Source organism: Balaenoptera acutorostrata, chromosome 2 (genome assembly GCF_949987535.1).
Source record: "Balaenoptera acutorostrata chromosome 2, mBalAcu1.1, whole genome shotgun sequence".
Lineage (NCBI taxonomy): Eukaryota > Metazoa > Chordata > Mammalia > Artiodactyla > Balaenopteridae > Balaenoptera > Balaenoptera acutorostrata.
The window spans coordinates 173297273-173317378 of NC_080065.1; the positions used below are offsets into that span (position 1 = coordinate 173297273).

Below are 20106 nucleotides of genomic sequence, written 5' to 3' on the forward strand. Positions count from 1 at the left end.
TCTATTTATTTATTTATCTATTATTTATTTATGGCTGTGTTGGGTCTTCGTTTCTGTGCGAGGGCTTTCTCTAGTTGTGGCAAGCGGGGGCCACTCTTCATCGCGGTGCGCGGGCCTCTCACTATCGCGGCCTCTCTTGTTGCAGAGCACAGGCTCCAGACGCGCAGGCTCAGTAATTGTGGCTCACGGGCCCAGCTGCTCTGCGGCATGTGGGATCTTCCCAGACCAGGGCTCGAACCCGTGTCCCCTGCATTAGCAGGCAGATTCTCAACCACTGCGCCACCAGGGAAGCCCTAGTTTACTTTATTTTATTTTATTATTAAAACAATTAAAAAATTCTTTTCCATTACGGTTTACTACAGGATACTGAATGTAGTTCCCCTGTGCTATGCAATAGGACCTTGTTTTTAAATAAATTTTTTCATTGTGGTAAAATACATATTACATGAAATGTATCATTTTAACCATTTAAACATGTGCAACTTAGTGGCATTTAGCACATTCTCAGCGTGGTGTAACCATCACCATTATCTATTTCCAGAACTTTCCCATCACCCCAAAAGGAAACCATGTCCCCATCGGCAGTCACTCCCCATGCCCCCTCCTCCAGCCCTTGGCAACCACGGAAACTGGCCCCAGAGAGTTAACAGAAGCAGATGACTAACAGGAATTCTTGAGTTTGTCTTGCAGAGCCACAGATAGGGGAACAGCTTGTTGAAACCTCTCTGCTTGTAAACTGCCTTCACTGATTAAGCTTGCTTTAGTTATTTTTTGTTTCATTCTTTTCTTCCTCTCTTTAATTGCATACCTTCCCAGAGTCACGTAGCCCAGTTGTTTTACAGGAACTTGGAGTCAGCTCTTGTTCAACTAAGGCTGATGGGGACCACTGACCCCAAAGCTGGGCCCGTGCAAGTGTTGGATGAATGGCCTTTTGACATCAGAAAACTCCACCCTCAGATCATGCTAAGTACCTCCATTTTTGAAGATGCATAAAAATGTAAGCCAGATACGCCTGTGCAGAACACCGATTACCTCACCTTTTCCCCTACCTCCAATCACCTTTTCCTATGCCCAAGACCACCCTGCTTCTCCCATAAATATCCCAACCCCCTCGCCTTCGGGGAGGCAGATCTGAGACTTGTTCTCCCGTCTCCTCGCTTGGCTGCCTTATGAATAAATTCTTTCTCTGCTGCAAACCTCAGAGTCTCAGTGTTTGGCTTGCTGTGTGTCAGGCAAATGGACCCAGTTCGGTAACACTGGTATCAACATGTGTGTACAAGTTTTTGTTTGAACACCTGTTTTCAGTTCTCTTGGGTATATATCAAGGAGTGGAATTGCTGGGTCACGTGGTAATTTTGAAAGTAGCAGGAGAAAGCTACTTATCAAGTACAAGGAATCCTCTATAAGATCAACAGCCAGTTTCTCATCAGAAACCCTAGACTCCAGAAGGCAATGAAATGACATATTTAAACTGCTGAAAGAAAAACTGTTGACCAAGAATTCTATATCCAGCAAAACCGTTCTTCAAAAATAAGGGAGAGGGAATTCCCTGGTGGTCCGGTGGTTAGGACTTGGCGCTTTCACTGCCAGGGCCCGGGTTCAGTTCCTGGCTGGGGAACTAAGATCCCACAAGCCATGCTGCATGGCCAAAAAAAAAAAGAGAAGGAAAGAAAAAGGGAGAAATCAAGACATTCTCAGGTAAGCCAAAGTTGAGGGAGTTTGTTACCATTATACTTGCCATGCAAGAAATTCTAAAGGGAGTCCTGCCGGTTAAAATGAAAGGACCCTAAACAGTAACTCAAAGCTGTATCTAAGACTTGAAGGGAGAAGTAAATAGTTCTACAGTAACAGTTGGAGACTTCAAACCCCACTTTTAATAATGGAGAGAACATCTAGACAGAAGATTAAAGATATGGAGGATTGAGCAACTCTCTAAACCAACTAGACCAAACAGACATCTATAGAACACTCCAACAGCACAATACACATCTCTATCAAATGCACATGGAACATGCTCCAGTATAGATCAGCTATTAGGCAAAAAAGCAACTCTCAGTACATTTTTTGGCATCATTTAGTTTTATTTTTTATTGAAGTATAGTTGATGTACAATATTATATAAGTTACAGGTGTACTCTCAATAAATTTTAAAAGGCTGAAATCATCTCCAGCTACAATGGAATAAAGCTAGAAATCAATAACAGAAGGAAAGCTGGAATGTTCACAAATATGTGGATATTAAACAACACACTCTTTTTTTTTCCGCTGCAAAAAGTTTTATTGTATCCATTTGGTCCAAGGCTTGGGAGAGGGCTCCAGGGTGGTTAAAAAGCTGCCTAGTGGCTGCAGAGACGGGCTTCAAGCAGAAGCCCTAACACCAGAGGGGCTCCTCAAAGGCCACTGGGCTCCAGAGGTTCCTAGTCATGCTTGAGCGTGAGTATTTCCTAGAGATACTCGCCCAGCCCAGCCTGGGGACCAGCCAGCCTGTGGAGGTTGGTCAGGTGGTCACCCATCTTCTTGATGAGTTTCACCTCCTCATCTAGGAAGTGGCTCTCCAGGAAGTCACAGAGGTGGGGGTCTGCATGGGCAGAACCCAGGGAATGCAGATCCAAAAGGGCCTGGTTCAGGTTCTTCTCAATGAGAATGGCGTCTTCCATAGCGTCCTGGGTTTTACCCCACTCATCCTGAGATGGCTTCTGCACATCCTGGAAGAGGGCGCGGCCGCCGCGCTGGTTTTGCATTTTCAAGAGACACTCGGAGCCCTCGCACTTCTCTTCGGCCAATTCGAGGAAAAAGTGGCCCACGCCCTCCAGAGCCACATCGTCGGGATCAAAATAGAAGCCCAGAGAGAGGTAGGTGTAGGAGACCCACAGATGCGTGTTGACCAGGCAGTTGATGGCGGCCTCCACCTCAGTGGAATAATTCTGATGAATCTGGGAGCTCATGGTTGATCGGTAATAAGGAGTTAATCTCGAAAAACGGTGTTGGCTGGTCCCGGTGACCGAGGATAACTGAGTGGCTGATTCTGAAGATTGCGACTGGAAAAAATGTTGGAGGGTGGTCAGAGGCTGGAGCAAAGGGTGTCCCTGGGTCTGTTCCATCCAAACACTGTTGAAGCAAGAGACAGATGCACGGGACTGCTGAGCACACTGCTAACACACTCTTTTTTTTTTAATTTTTTTTAAAAAATTATTTATTTATTTATTTATTTATTTGGCTGTGTTGGGCCTTCGTTTCTGTGCGAGGGCTTTCTCTAGTTGCGGCAAGCCGGGCCCGCTCTTCATCGCAGTGTGCGGGCCTCTCACTATCGTGGCCTCTCTTGTTGTGGAGCACAGGCTCCAGATGTGCAGGCTCAGTAGTTGTGGCGCATGGGCCTAGTTGCCCCGCGGCATGTGGGATCTTCCCAGACCAGGGCTCGAACCCGTGTTCCCTGCATTGGCAGGCAGATTCTCAACCACTGCGCCACCAGGGAAGACACTTACACTCTTAAAGAAACGATGGATCAAAGAAGAAATCACGAAAGAAATTGGAAAATACTTGGGGCTGAATGAAAACAAAAATACAACACGTTAACGAACCAAACTTGGGTCCGCTCGCCCACGTGCGGTAAAGCCAATCTATTGACACCAGGTTGTAGTGAAGGAAAGTGCAGTATTTGTTGCATGTACCAAGCAAGGTGTCCAGGTAGCTAGTGTTCAAAACACCTGAACTCCCTGGTGGCTTTCAGGGAAAGGTTTTTAAGGACAAGGTGAGGGAGGGGTGTTGTGGGTGTGTGATCAGCTCATGGACATTCTTCTGATTGGCTGGTGGTGAGGTAATCGGGAGTCAACATCATCAACCTTCTGGTTCCAACTGGCCTGAGGTCTACGTGCTTGTGGGCAGCATACGGTTACCCTCTTCCACCTGGTGGAGGTTTCAAGTATCTGAAAAACAGCTCAAAGGACGTGGCTCAGAATATTATCTATAGCCCTTGAGATGGAACTAAATGTTCTTGACTTTGCTTAATGGCTAAACTAGTATTATTTTGCCTTGCTTGACTGTTTTCCCTCCTTTCTGCATTTTCTCACTTCTCTGATTAAATTTATGCTTTGGAACTTGAGGAAGGCCTAGGAGCCTAATGTTCTTCTACAGACAAGAGGCAGGCGGAAGACGTGGTGGGGTCATGGTGGGGGGTCTGTCGCAGGAAGGCCCCATAGGGTCCTGGTCAATTATAAACATCCTAAAAGTTATCAAGAACCTAACTTTATACTTTGAAGAAGTAGGAAAAGAGGAGTAAACTATAAATCAAAGGTAGTAGAAGTTAGGAAATCATAAAGATTAGAGCAGACATAAATTAGAGCATAAAGAAATAATAGAGGGACTTCCCTGGTGGTGCAGTGCTTAAGACTCTGCCTGCCAATGCAGTGGACACAGGTTCGAGCCCTGGTCCAGGAAGATCCCACAGGCCGTGAAGCAACTAAGCCCGTGCGCCACAACTACTGAGCCTGTGCTCTAAAGCCCGCGAGCCACAACTACTGAGCCTGTGTGCCACAGCTACTGAAGCCCATGCGCCTAGAGCCCGTGCTCTGCAGCAAGAGAAGCCACCGCCATGAGAAGCCCGCGCGCTGCAGCGAAGAGTAGCCCTCCCGCTCGCCGCAACTAGAGAAAAGCCCGCAAGCAGTCATGAAGACCCAACTCAGCCAAAAATAAAAATTAATTAATTAATTAAAAAACAAAAAGAACCAAAAAACTTCGGGATTTCCCTGGTGGTCTAGTGGTTAAGACTCTGCGCTTCTAATGCAGGGGACGCGAGTTTGATCCTTGGTCAGGGAGCTAGGATCCCATATGCCACGCTGTGTGACCAATAATAATAATAATAATAAACCTTCCAACAGAGAAGTCCAAGACCAGATGGCTTCACTGGTGAATTCTGAATCATTTATGGAATAATACCAATTTTTATCTAATTCCTCCAAAAAATAGAAGGGGAAGTGACAGTTCTAACGAGGCCAGAATTACTCTGACAGTAATGACAGGTAAACATGTCGCAAGAAAAGAAAATTACACACTGTGAGATAATAGGGAAAAAAAAAAAAAATATATATATATATTGGTCTCTGCCCCCGGTTCCTGGCACAGAGCTCCTGAAACCCTTGTAACTTCCTACGTGATAAGAACACTAAGAGCATCTTTTGTTCTAATATTTGGTCTTTGACCCTAGTTCCTGACACAGAGTTCCTAGATCCTCTGGAATTTCCTGGGTGATAGGAGTGTCTTTCGTTGTAATGACGGGACTCTGGGTGGGCTCGTGGATGGCTCCTGGATTGGGGCTGGTCACCAGAAGGGCCAAGTCATGATTAGGAGTTTGGAATTTTCAGCCACACTCCCTCCCCCACCATTCTCCAGAGAGGGGGGATGGCCTGAAAATGGAGTTAATGATTGATCATGCCTACGTGATGATGCCTCCATAAAAATCCCAAAAGTACCGGGTTCAGAGAGCTTCTGGGATGGTGAACACGTGGAGGTGCTGCAAGAGGGCATGGAAGCCTTGTGCCCCTTCCCGGATGCCTTGCCTTCCGTATCTCTGTATCCTTCTCATCATCTTCTTCTTCTTCTTCTTCTTTTTTTTTTTTTTGGCTTAAAACAGTAGCAATTTATTTTCTCATAGTTCTGGAGGATACAAGCCTGAAATCAAGGTATTGATAGGGCCATGCTCTTTCTGAGATCTATAGGGAAGAATCCTTCCTTGCCTCTTCTAACCTCAGGTGTTTGCCGGCAATCCTTGGTGTTCCTCGGCTGGTAGATGCATCACTCCAATTTCTTTTTAAATTTAATTTAATTTAATTAATTAATTTATTTTTGGCTGCGTTGGGTCTTCGTTGCTGCGCGTGGGCTTTCTCTAGTTGCGGTGAATGGGGGCTACTCTTCGTAGCGGTGCGCAGGCTTCTCATTGCTGTGGCCCTCGTTGCGGAGCACGGGCTCTAGGCGCCCGGGCTTCAGTAGTTGCGGCGCACGTGCTTAGTTGCTCCACAGCATGTGGGATCTTCCTGGACCAGGGCTCGAACCCCTGTCCCTGCATTGGCAGGGGGATTCTTCACCATTGCGCCATCAAGGAAGTCCCGAGATACCATTTTATACCCATTAGCATGGCTATTAGCAAAATAACAAGTGTTGGTGTGGAGAAATTGGAACCCTCTTGGACCTCTGGGGGAAATGTGAAATGGTGCAGCTGCTGTGGAAAAGTCTGGCATTTCCTCAAAAAGCTAAACACAGAATGACCATATGATCCAGCAACTCACTTCTGGATACGTATTCAAAAGAATTGAAAGCAGGGACTCAAACTGAGCTTGTACACCAATGTACACAGCAGCACTGTTCACAATAGCCAAAAGGTGGAAACAATGCAAATGTCCACCAATAACTGAATGGATAAACAAAATTTGGTATATCCACACAATGGACTATTACTCAGCCATAAAAATAGAATGATGTTCTGATCCATGCTACAACGTGGATGAACCTTGAAACATTATGCTGAGTGAAATAAGCCAGTCACAAAAGGACAAACATTATATGATTCCACTGATATGAAATGTCTAGAATATGCAAATTCATAGAGACAGGAAGTCGATTTTAGGTTACCAGGGGCTGGAGGAAGAGGGGGGAGAAATGAGGAATTATTGCTTAACAGTTACAGAGTTTCTGTTTGGGGGTGATGGAAAAGTTTTGGAAGTAGATAGTGATGACGTACTATGTGTATGCTCAACATTTCAGATGTACTTAATGTCACTAACAGTCCACTTAAAAATGGTTAAAATGGAAAATTCTATGTATGTTACATATATTTTACCACAATACAAAAATGAAAATTAAAAAAAAACTTTATAAAAATGGTATCACACTGTTACAATTATTTTCACTCAAGGGTCTAGATTGGAGATTTTTGCCTGCAAGTCTGGCTCATCTTTTTTCACTGCTGTGTAGTACTCCACCGTAAGAACACACCCTAACATTTCCCTAGTTTCCAGCTCCTTCTTATTATGAACCATGCTGCTGGGAAGGCATGCACATGTAGGTTTCTCTGGGGTTCACACTAGGACCAGGAGGGAGGGTCCGGCCATCCTCAGCTATGTTAGCATGGCCAAATGGTTCTTCTGAGTGGTCAAACCAATTCCCACGCCCGTCACCAGTGACTCTGTCCCCTGCCTAAGAGTGAAATGGGATCTCAGTGAATTTTTTTCCCTGATGACTAGATTGAGCTTCTATTTATTGGTTGTCCTGGGTTCATCTTCCCAGAATTGCCTTTTCATGCCTGTACTGCATTGAATAGTATGTCCCCAAATTCATGTCCACCAGAACCTCAGATTGTGACCTTGAGGGTCTTTGTAGATGAAATTACTTACATTAAGATGAGGTCATACGGGAGTAGGGTGGGCCCTAAATCCAATGACTGATTACTTTGTAAGAGGCCACATGAAGATGGAAGCAGAGATTGGAGGGATGCAGCCACAAGCCAAGGGATGCCGACCAGTGCCAGAAGCCACCAGAAGCCAGGAGATCGGCCTGGGACCAATTCTCCCTCACAGCCTCCAGCCCTGCTGACACTTTGATTTGGGACTTCTGGCCACCAGAACTGTGACAGAATAAATTTCTGCTGTTGAAAGCCGGAAATGTAAGACCCAGTTCGTGGTCATTGTTATGGCAAAAACAATGCCATCTGCCCATTTTTCTGTGTGGTGTTTTTTCTTTCCGTCTAGTGTGTCTGGTGGAGTGGGGGCACTTCATATGTCCTGGAAGCTATTCCTTGGTCAGTTAAATGCATCGCAGGTATCTCCTCTCTGTCCCTGGCTTATCTTTTCAATTTCTTTATGGATTTTTTTGGTGGCCGAAAGTTTGAAATTGTGACTGATTCCAAAGGACTGTCCCAAAAGTATTCATTTTTTTCCTTGTCAAGAGCAGGTTTTCATTGTTCAGGCAGTTAAGCCTGGGGTATAATTCTCTCTCTTCCGTGATGCTCCCAGCCGGCCGTGACTTTCCTGCCTTCGGGGTTTGGGCCTCTGCCAGCGCCCCTTCCTCTCAAAATCAGATCTCAGTGACGGAAGAATGGGGACAGCTGAGTGTGAGTCAGCAGGGCCCGGGCTGCAGGGGGAGCGGGGGACGGAAGTGGTCGGCTCAGGCCCTGGGACCGGCTGTGCGGATTCCTGGCTGCGGGTGGTCACCAGCACAGCCCAGGCCAGGCAGGAAGTGGGTCAGCTGAGGCATCAGGCTTGGGGCCCCACATGCTCACTGCCCAGAACCCCTAACCACCCCCACCTCCTGCCCCTGCACACCCCCCTCCAGCGCCCTGGTTTGCATGCCTGCTCCGGTAATGGTTTCACTGACCACGGTGTGCATTTATGGAGCGCCTGCTGTGCGCTAGGCCCTGGTTGAGTGTGGACCCCCAGCCCTGGCAGGTGGCTGGGAAAATCAGTTCCCTGACACTGGGGGAAACTGAGGCCCAGAACAGGGCAGCCCTGTGCATGACTCACACAGCGTGGTGTCCCAGTCACCCAGCATCCCAAATCCTCCTTGGCTGGCTGGGGCCCTCTCCACCTCTAGGTGTCCTCACCCTAAACATGGCAACTTAGAAGAAAAAACAGCTAGGAAGTTTCCACATTTTCTCTCTTTGCCTCCCTCAGTCCCTCTCTCTCTCTCCCTTGTTCTCTCTGCATTTCTGTTTTTCAGTTTCTCACCACAACCCCCATCAGTGTGTGTGTGTGTGTGTGTGTGTGTGTGTATGTGTCTGTGTGTGTTGGGGGTGGGAGCAGCCTGAACGCACCCCTCCTCTCTTCCAGGGGACCAGGACATGTCTGGGCAGGTCTGGGCACTCCTTGTAGAAACTGCTGAATGCCTAGTGGCAAGATGCCAGGGCAGGAAGTAGCCAGTAGGAAGGTTGAAGAGGGTGTGCGGGAAGGCCTAGTTTGGGATTTCTGGTGTGGTACTTTGCCCTTCTTACTTACCCCCACCCAGGCCTGTCACAATCAAAGTGTCCCAAGATGACCTCAGCATCTTCCCCCAAAACTTTGGGTTTTGAGGGATGCATAGGAGTTCTCTAGGTGTAAATGGAGGAGGGGGGACTTCCAGGCAGAAAAGACAACCTGGGGTCAGCAGAGACAAGGGAAAAGGGGTTCAGATGTCCAGCAGAGGAGTCTGGCTTTCTCCTGTGGGCCAAGGGGAGCCACCGAGGGTGTGAGAGGTGAAGAGGGGCCCAGGCAGATCCCTGGAACGGGATGGACTCTTGTCTGAGACCCTCACCTTTAAGACCGAGAACATCCAAGCGAGAGCTGAGGGGAACTCTGTTGAATGGGGCCAAGCCTTACCCTTGAATGAGCCTCCCTGAATATGCCTTACACCCTTCAGCTGCCTGTCTGTCCCCCATCACAGCTGGGACCCCTGCACTGTACTCCCAGCCTGGGAGCTGCTGGTTTCCTGGTGTGTCCCCAGTCCAACGCCCAGAGCACGGTAGGTAATTTATAAGTTCCTGGAGCAGCCAAGAGGAGATGGGGCTCTAGAGGCAGCGAACAGGCAGGGTGGGGGCCTCAGCTGGAGGAGGCGCCTGGCCTTCAGGGGAGTGTCATCCCCCTTCCCCTCCCCGGAGGCTCCTGCGCCTCCCTGCGCCCCCTGTTGGCCTCAGAATGCAACACCCAGCACTGACCCCTCTCCTGTCTCCTGTAGCTTATTGCACACCTATTACGTGCCCAGTGCTGTTCTGGGTGCAACAGACACAGGGGACCCCAGACAGACCTGCCTGTCCTCCGGGACTCCCATAGAACTAGTCAGTTACTACCCAGAGTATGTTGGCATGGGGGTGGGGGGGGAACCAGGCAGCTATGGGAGGCAGAGGAGGTACCTGGACAGCCAGGAGGGCTTCCTGGAGGAGGAAGTAATAGTAGTTGTACTTATTAAGTAAGTACTATGTGCCAGAGCTGTAAAAGCAGAATCTCACTGAACTCTCACACAAGGCCCATGAATATGGGGAACTGAGGCTCAGGGAAGTGGGCCGCAGATCGTCCCCAACCTCTCAGCTTCTCATAGCCTTTGGAATAACACCCAGACCACTCGCCAGGCCTTGAGACGCTGCGCCATCAGCCCTGTTACCCCTCCCACATCCCCTCCACCTGAATCACCCACTCCCCTCCACACACAGCCTCCCCTCTTGGCCTGCAACTTGTAGGGTACAGTTGAGGTCAGGGGGTTTCTCTCTGGGCAGCATGGACAAGGGGAGGCGGGGGTTCCCGTTGAACCAGGGAGGTGAGGGGAGGTCTCCAGGATTTGGGAAAAGGATCCCCCATGTAAAAAGGACACAGCCCCTTCCAGTGACCACAGGAGCATCTATATGGTACACCGGGGACCCTGCTCACACCCTGGGGCCGTGGAAAGAGCCAGCCTTAGAAGCAAAATCACTGTGCTATAGACACCTCATCTTGGGGTGCAAAGACCTTGGGGGCTCAGGGACTTGGAGGGGGTACCCCCTCCCCTGGGACCCATGTTCCCAAAGACAAGCCATTTCCTTACTGCTGAAGCCCCTTCTTCTTTGAAGGCCACTGACTCTGGAGTGTCCCCATTCCTGCTGAGGACAGACACGGGGGGATGACCGAATCCTGTTTCCAGTGTTCAAGCTGCTCAGTCCAGAGAAGCTGGCTTGGGTTCACATTCCCGCCCCTTGTCTCCTTGGGACAAGGGGCCTCAAATGACAGAGCCTCAGTTTCCCCAGCTGTAAAAGGTGGTAATACACCTTCCCCACAGGGGAATTCTGCACACGCTGGGGGGGTCAACATGATCACGATTCAAATCCCACCCCCCACACCCCCTTGCTGTGTGCCCATAGGCAAGTTACTCAACCTCTCTGTGCATCAGAACCAAGGCAGTGGGTTGTAGGAGGTAGAACACTCAGTACAGAAATCCTCTCATCATTATCCATTCAGCACACTCATTGCAGTGGCCACACACCAAGTACCAGGTCACACACCAAGCACCAAGGACAGAAATACTGGTGATTTGAGGCCCCCTCTGCCAGTTGATGACCCCAGGTTGAGGATGACCCTGGCGGACGCCAGCTTCTCACAAAGACACACAAGAAATTGCATATTTCAACTGTTTTATTTGCTTTCTGGGGTGTCAAGTTTGGGGTCTCCCAGGGCCCAGCCCCCAGCAAAGTCTGGTAGACCCTTGCCCGGCCTGGGGTCCTAGACACAGGGCTTTCAGACAAGGCACTCATAGGAGTCTCCCTGGATTCAGGGAGAAGCCACCCCGAAGCTGCAGGGGCTGGACCCTCCTTTGGGGACAGAACACAGGGTCACCTTCAGCAGGAAGGGTTTTTCCTAGAGAGAGATTTAGGCCAAGATAGAAACCTGAGATGTTAAGGGAGCCCTGGAAACATGCCTGGGCAGGAGGAAGGCCAACTCTGTTTCCCACGATCCAGATGGGTCTCCCGTGGCATCCAGCCAGGCCTTGGGAGCAGAGAGCCCAATTCCAAACCGGCTTTCTCTGGGATTTCCTCAAAGTGTGCAGGACACAAAAGCCACTGGCCCCAGGTCCCACCCCTGCAAACGGCTTGGGTGAGGCCGGTCTGGGCAGCGGGGAACCAGGGCCTGGGGGTGCTTCTCTCTTTCCCATCTTGTCCCCTTTCTCTGTGCCCCATGTGTACTGCAGAGGCAGGCACTTCTGTGGGTCTCTGGGCAGCTGAAGGGAAGCCTTGGGTGAGGAGAGGGAGGAGGAGAAACAGATTTTAAGTGGGGGGAGCAGCTCGGGCTGGACTGGAGCCCTTGGAGGTCTAGGAGCCCCTGAAACTCAAGCTGTGACAACTGCCCCTAAACTGGAGGACAGGATCTCGTAGCAGGTATGCCCAGTGTCCATCCAAGAACTAACTTTCAAGATGTGGATTTTTGGCAAATGTCCTTTCCCCTCAACAGCCATTCTGCTCTGGGTCTGAGGGGGACCCTGGCCTTTAACACACTTCCTCACTGCAAAAATGGAGATGTTTTTCCTCCCAGGGGCAGCCCTGGTCCCTTTACGAGGCACTTGTTCCATGAGAAGGGAAATTTAATTAGAGATATAAAAACAAAGCCCTTTTTAGCTCCCCACAAGTCTGTGGAGGCCATGAGACTCTTGGCCACAAGGGATGACCTGACGATAAGGCAGCTTCTTCTGCCTGTATGACCACCATCAGCGCCTCACGCTGGCTGCAGGCTTGAGAAGGCTTCCAGTGGTCTCAGGGCAGAGGCTGGGCCCTCAGAGAAGAATGGGGCTTTGTCCCACCATCCCCGAAGGGGACTTCTGGGTTCAGACACTCCAAGAGGTGAAGAGGTCAAAGGTCAACAGTCTAGACAGTGGCAGCAAAAAAGAGGCCAGTGTGGTGGGTGGATTTCCACGAGCAGCTCCCCTCCCCCTCCCGGTCACCCCTCGGGGGAACAGGCCTGTGGGTGTACATGCACACCCACTGGCCTGGCTTCCTGGCAGAAACTTCTAAGATAACAAAAAGGCATCAAGAGTATACTTTTCCAGTCGTCCCCTTAAGCAGGTCCTTTCTGTTCTAGAAGTTTCCACGCCAGCAAAGAGCAGGGTAGCTGAAAACTATTTTTCTTGCTGAAACTATCACAATCTGACCTTTCCCCAAAGACCTGGCACCGACTGGGAAGCCATGACCTCTGCCCGCCACCCCCTGCTGCCCCACGGCCCTGTCTCTCTCAGTGGCCAGGAGACCTTGGCTGTTCCTCGATTGGACCAGGTGAGCCAGGTGGCACCAAGCCCAGTCCACCAACTGGAATTGCTGCTTCTTCCCACCTTTCTTTCTATCCACTCTGTCTTATTTCTTTTTCGAGCTGCGTACTCATACGCAGACCACCGACCTTCTTTTTGGTGGGAAGGGGGGAGCCAAAGGGGCTTAGAGAAGAATAAAGTTATAAGGTGCAGAGGCTCTGGCACCTTAAAGGAGATGCCATCACCCGACGCACACATCACTGTCTCTGCCCCCATCCCCCACCTCAGTACCCTCCACAGGGCTCACCAGAGAGAGGCCCCCTCCACTTTCCTATGAGTCCACCCCCAGCACCACGTCTCACCTTTCCCCCACCAGCCTTCCCACCACATCCCTCAGCCCATCCCTCCACCACTAACACTCACTGCACCCAGCCCTTCTGGCATTGCTCACCTCCGTACATGCCAAGCTGCACCCACTTCACAGGCTCATGCCTTTCCCTATTCTGTGCCCCCAACAACCCAGACCCTGAAATGACAAGGCAGAAGGAATGAGACTTGGTCCCCCTCTTCTCACACAAGGACATTTTTGTCCGGGACCCAACAAATGCAGACAGATATACCATGGATTGAATGGCTGAGTTTGCCCCAAAGAAAAAGATAAAAGTAATTAAAACAGGAAAATTTCAAAGCTGGCAGGGAGCGAGTGAAATGTTTAATGGCTATCTGATTAAATAAAAATGAGCTATGTGCTCTGCATCATGAACAAGGACAGGGTTCTGGTTTGACTTGATGAGGAAATCTAAAACCATTGCAGGAACACAAAAATGACACACACACACTCGACAATGATCAGACAATAAATTATATCTCTAAGTTGCTAAACCACATGGTGCTTTAAACAGAGAAGAGAAGGGAGCACAAAAGAAAGATGAAAATGCAGAGTTTGGGGATGGTGTGTCTGGGTTCCGTGGGCACCCAGCTAAGCTCAAACCTGGCTCACTTCCAGTCTTCCCTCCCTACTCCAGCTTGCCTAGATCCATTTCCTCCTCAGGGCCCCACAGATCAGACCTGTAGAGAACAGAGCTAGTTAGAGCTAGATGCCATTCTTAATAAGACCTCTGGGGGACCCCCTGGCCTTGAGCACCCCCGCATTCAAAAGAGCCACAGCCTCTGCTCACAGAAGCCAGCTGAGTGAGTAGATGCCATGACATCTTATGCTCCAGATTTCTCAGGAGACTGAAAACTCGGACCAGGGATGTGGAGGGGGCATTTCTGGCAGAGGGAGGGCTGGCATGGAGAGGGGAGCTAGGTCCTGATCATTTTACCCTGCGGGCCATGGTACACACCCACTGCCATATGCTGACCCCACGTCACCCACCTGTGCCCACTTTTCCCCTCCAGAGAAAGCCCAGGACTCAGAAAATGCATTTCACTCAGAAACCTATCAACCTGGTCTCCAAGAGACACAGCAGCTCAACGGAGGCAGCAACCACCCTGGGCATCGGAACAGGAGGGAAAGAGGGCGAATGTTTAAGAAAACAAAACAAAACAAAAATCTCAGCTGTTTTCAAAAGAACTGCATGCTGGGAAACACCAACATGATCCAACACAGCATCAGACTCCAGCACGCTTCACACTTAGTGAAGCGATAAAACTGCGTGTTCTCCAAAACAATAGAAGAATACTTCCAAAATGTGTGTTTTCCTCACGGTTGCTTCTGCCACCCCCTCTGTCTGATGGGTGTCAGGGTCCAGCTGAATTTAGTTGCCTCCTGGGAGATGTCACTCTCACCCCTGCTGGTAAGTTCAAAGTCACCAGGGAGTGAGATAAAAATTTACCGAGCCCTAGGCGCATCCAAAAACCAACTACACGAAGTCTGCTGGCTGCCCCACCGCTCTCCTGCTCAAATACACCAGCACACATGGAGCTCAGCCCCCAGACTCCATTTTGGCCCTCTCCCCTTAAGGACAACAAGCACCAAGACTGAAAATCCAGGTCAGATGTGGGGTAGGTTTGCAGCTGCTACGCATTTTTACATATTAAAAAAAAAAAAAAAAGTCATGTGCATGTTGAAATGAGAGTCTGCTTTCCCAGCGGCAGCCTGGCCCCAGTGGCCCCGTGGGTACAGCTCACAGCTCGGTCGTTGAAAGGATCAGCCAACCCTTTCAGTCTCTTGGGGCACCAGCCACCCCCCACTCCCCGTGGTCTGGCCATGGGCCCAGTGCCACCCCGCCGCGAGCAAGGGGACCTCAATGTCACTCCCAAAACAAAGATGTAGGTCCAGTGTTCAGGGCAGGAGGCAGAAGGGGCTGCACCCCAGGAAAAAGAAAAGACACTTTTGTGTTTGGCTAAAGCCCGCGTTTTAACCAAAGGGAATATAAATTACTCTGTGCCCAAACTAGCACTATTGTTTTTAAAAAGAGAATAAGAAAGAAAGAAAAAAAGCCATGCCAGATCCCAAGGCGGCCCTTGCCGGGGCTGTCCAGGCTGCTGGGACATGGATCAGGGTAAAGAGTCTCCATGAGGCTTTTACATTTGGGAAAAAACAGTCACGGACGGAGGGAACTCTGGAATCCCTCCACCACAGACTTAGAATGGCAGGTAGCCCCAGCCATAGGATCGTGGAAGAGAGACACCTGATAGGGGTTCTCTGCAGAAATCAGGACCTCCCGGCTTCCTGGCTGCCACAGCTGTATCCCCAGATGCAAAGAGAAATAGAGAAAAAAATCTTCACTGCGGCCTTCAAATCAACCAGTGCTTTTGCAGAGAAAAAGGGAGAGGAGGTGTGTAAGTTGGCATATTTGATCCAAAACAGATCCCCAGCTGATGGGCTCGTCCTTTCCAGTCAGGCCCCGGAGGGCGGACGTCTCTCTCAGGGTCCCTGGCAGAATGAGGTCTTGGGAGGCCTGAGCAGCAATCAGTGTTTGTGGCAACAGTTGAGTTTGCCTTCTGACTGCTCTAGGACGTCCAGCATCTCCTCGATGATGGCCCGAAGTGCCCGGCCCAGCTGGTCTGCATTGTAGGGCTTGCCCAGAGGGGGCACGTGAACAAAGGCTGAGCGGCCGTGACTCTGGTACAGAGAGGTATAGTAGGCGAAGTCGCAGAGGTACCTAAGACACAGGGCGTGGGGGATGGGAGGGAGACCAAATGGGGTCAGAGAGTGAATGTTCCATCGAAATCCATCATAAGACACCCCCCCGCCCCAACCTCACCAGTCATCCACAAGATGGAATACTGCTTCTCCCTCCCCAGACCAGCAAATAAATAAATAAATAAATAACTCCAAGTGCTGGGGTGTATGTGGGGAAGGAAGCAGTGTGAGATGTTGCTGGTTGGGATGCAAATTGCCCCAGGGGAGGGCAATCTGGCAGGCTACAAAAATTACAAATGTGCAATATTCAATACTTTGTGATAAACCTTAATGGAAAAGAATATGAAACAGAATATATATATATCTCAATCACTTTGCTGTACAGCAGAAATTAACACAACATTGTGAATGAACTACACTTCAATAAAATTTTTTTAAAATAATTTTCTTAAAAATTACAAATGCATAGACTTTATGACCTGATGTTTTGAGTTTTTAGACTCTATCTCGGGAGCCATCTGCACAAGAGCACGAGAAAGATGAACAAGGTATCTGCTGCAGCATGATGTGTAAAAGCGGAAAAACAGGAAGCAACCTGCTAGGATCTGAATGTCCCTCCAAATCCCCTCCCACCCTGTGAGGACATGGCCAGAAGTCGGCAGCCTGCAACCTATAGGAAGGCCTTTATCAGAACACTGCCTTGCTGGTGCCTGGATCTTGAACTTCCTTGCCTCCACAACCGTGAGCAGTAACTTTCTGTTGTTTATAAGCTGCCCAGTCTGGGGTTTTTTTTGGTTATAGCAGCTCGAACAGACTAAGACACCACCTAAATGTCCACTGACAGAGGAGTGGCTTAATAAACTCTGGTTCATCTGCACAGTGGAATACTATGCAGCCGTTTACAAGGCAGGCAGCGGAGCCACAGGAAGACAGAACTCACTAAGACCCATGTCACATGCCCACAAGTGAAACCAAGGAAGGGAACTCTCATGAAAATGCACACCACGTAACCCCATCCACATGAAAGCAAAGTGAAACAGGACAAAATTCGAAAGTAGTATGCCAAATGTCCTCATATGTATGGAAACATATGTGTGGGTGAGTAGGAAGGGTCACAATTTAAATCTCTGATTTAACCGAGGGATCCCTGGGGCGGGGAGGGGTGGGGGGAGGAGAGAGGGCAAGAGAATCTTTCACAACAGGAACGTATGAGAATATATTCTAGAATTATCTGAGTAACTTAAAGTTAATTTCAGGGGAGTTCCCTAGTGGCCTAGTGGTTAGGGTTCCGGGCTTTCACCGACAGGGCCCGGGTTCAATCCCTGGTCAGGGAACTGAGATCCTGCAAGTTGTGTGGCGCAGCCAAAAACAACAAAAAAAATCAGTTTAAAAAAAAGACTGAGAAAAAAAAAAAAAAAAAAAAAAGACTGAGGGCTTCCCTGGTGGCGCAGTGGTTGAGAATCTGCCTGCTAATGCAGGGGACACGGGTTTGAGCCCTGGTCTGGGAAGATCCCACATGCCACGGAGCAACTAGGCCCGTGAGCCACAACTACTGAGCCTGTGCATCTGGAGCCTGTGCTCCGCAACAAGAGAGGCCACGATAGTGAGAGGCCCGCGCACCACAATGAAGAGTGGCACCCTCATGCCACAACTGGAGAAAGCCCTCGCACAGAAACGAAGACCCAACACAGCCATAAATAAATAAATAAATAAATAATTTATCTAAAAAAAAGACTGAGCCCACGTGCCACAACTACTGAAGCCCGTGCGTCTGGAGCCCGTGCTCTGCAACAAGAGAAGACACCACAATGAGAAGCCTGCGCACCGCAGCGAAGAGTAGCCCCCGATCGCTGCAACTGGAGAAAGCCCACGTGCAGAAAGGAAGACCCAGTGCAGCCAAAAATAAATAAATTTAAAAAAAAAATAGACTGGTGGGAGGGGGAAGGGGCAATATAAGAGAGGGGGATTAAGAGGTACAAACTATTAGGTATAAAATAAGCTACAAGGATATATTGTACAACACAGGGAATATAGCCAATATTTTATAATAACTATAAATGGAGTATAACTTTTTAAAAATAAATTTATTTCTTTCATTTTGGCTGCATTGGGTCTTCATTGCTGTGTGCAGGCTTTCTCTAGCTGCGGCAAGCGGGGGCTACTCTTCCTTGAGCGGGCTTCTCATTGTGGTGGCTTCTCTTGTTGCAGAGCATGGGCTCTAGGCATGCGGGCTTCAGTAGTTGTGGCACACAGGCTCAGTAGTTGTGGCTCGCAGGCTCTAGAGCGCAGGCTCAGTAGTTGTGGTGCACGGGCTTAGTTGCTCCATGGCATGTGGGATCTTCCCGGACCAGGGCTCGAACCCGTGTCCCCTGCATTGGCAGGCAGATTCTTAACCACTGCGCCACCAGGGAAGCCCAGGAGTGTAACTTTTAAAAACTGTGAATCACTGTATTGTACATCGGTAACGTATACTATTGTACATCAACTATAATTTAATAAAAAAGTAATTAAGGGACTTCACTGGTGGTCCAGTGGTAACGAGTCTGCCTTATAATGAGGGGGACGCAGGTTCAATCCCTGGTCAGGGAACTGGGATCCCACATGCCACGGGGCAACTGGGCCTGCACGCCACAACTACTGAGCTCAGGAGCCTCAACTAAAGAGCCCAAGTGCCACAAACTACAGAGCCCACATGCCCTGGAGCCCGCGCGCCACAACTAGAGAAGAGAAAAAACCCCGCACGCCACAGCTAGACAGAAGCCCACGCATCACAATGAGAAGAGCCCGCACGCGGCAACAAAAGATCCCACGTGCCACAGGGAAGATCTCGCATGCCGCAATTAAGACCTGACGCAGCCAAAATTAAATTAAATAAAGAAATAATAAATAAATCTTTAAAAAAAATAATAATAATTTAAAAAAAAAAGACTGATGGTAAATTCAGCCACTTCTTCATTCTGTCAACTGAATTTGCTACCTGCCGCCTTTGGACTGGAGAGGTGTACAAACTGTTGAGAAATCAAGGTACCTGGTGTTGAGAGGGCATAGAACAGAGAGGTCTGGGAGGCTGGGAAGTCCTTCCCAAGGGGGCAACATTTTGGAGTTAAGACCTGAAAGAGGTATTATCAGAGGGAGGTGAGCTCTGGGCAGAGGTCTTAGCATGTGCAAAGGCCCTGATGCTAGAGTGAGCTTGGTGTGCTTGAGGAACAGGAGGAGGCTGGTTTGTGGGTCTGGAAGGCAGTGGTGAGGCGAGAGTGAAGGCAGAGGAGGGTGGAGAGGTGGGCAGGGGCCAGACCACACAGAACCTGTGGATGGTGCAGAGTTGGGATTTTATTCGAGGTGCAGTGGAAGCTGTAGGAAGAATTAAGCAAGTTAGGGACATCATCGGACTTAAATTAATAGAAGACCCTCTAATAGGCTGAATAGTTAGTTTCTGCCCCAAATCTATGCTCATCTAGAACCTCAAAAAGTGACCTGATTTGGAGACAGGGTTTTTGCAGATGTAATTAGTTAAGATGAGGTCATAGTGGTTTAGGGTAGGTCCTAAATCCAATGATTGGTGTCCTTGTAAGAAGGCCACATGGGGACTTCCCTGGCTGTACAGTGGTTAAGACTTCGCCTTCCAATGCCGGGGGTGTGGGTTCGATCCCAGGTCGAGGAGCTAAGATCCCATGTGCCTTGCGGCCAAAAAACCGAAACATAAAACAGAAGCAGGGACTTCCCTGGTGGCGCAGTGGTTAAGAATCCGCTTGCCAATGCAGGGAAAAACGGGTTTGATCCCTGGCCCAGGAAGATCCCACATGCCGCAGAGCAACTAAGCCCATGCGCAACAACTACTAAGCCTGCGTTCTATAGCCTGTGAGCCACAGCTACTGAGCCCACACGCCACAACTACTGAAGCCCATGCCCCTAGAGCCCGAGCTCCGCAGCAAGAGAAGCCACTACAGTGAGAAGCCTGCACACCGCAACGAAGAGTAGCCCCCACTCGCTGCAACTAGAGAAAGCCCGTGCGCAGCAACGAAGACCCAATGCAGCCAAAAATAAATAAATACATCTATATTTAAAAAAAAAAACAGAAGCAATATTGTAACAAATTCAATAAAGGCTTTAAAAATGGTCCATATCAAAAAAAATCTTAAAAAAAAAAATAAAAGAAGTCCATGTGAAGACACACACAGGGAAGAAGGCCACGTGGAGATGAAGGCAGAGACTGGGGTAAAGCATCTCAAGCCACGGAACACTCAGCGTTGCCAGCAGCCCCCATAAGCCAGAGAGGCATGGAACAGGTTCTCCCTCAG

At 49.3% G+C, this 20106-nt stretch overlaps 1 protein-coding gene across 3 annotated transcripts in view; it reads right to left on the bottom strand.

Moving 5' to 3' along the window:
* Positions 1-2141: 2141 nt before the first annotated feature.
* PGPEP1 (pyroglutamyl-peptidase I) overlaps positions 2142-20106 on the bottom strand; it is a 47918-nt gene continuing 29953 nt past the window's right edge. Inside the window, exon 5 of one of the 3 annotated variants that reach the window (XM_057540914.1) lies at positions 2142-3108. In XM_057540914.1, the coding sequence (XP_057396897.1) occupies positions 2445-3108 (664 nt within the window). In that variant the 3' untranslated portion in view covers positions 2142-2444. Of the gene's footprint in view, positions 3109-13561; positions 15828-20106 lie in introns of those variants that run through there. The other 2 variants (XM_057540916.1, XM_057540915.1) reach the window with 2 other exon arrangements.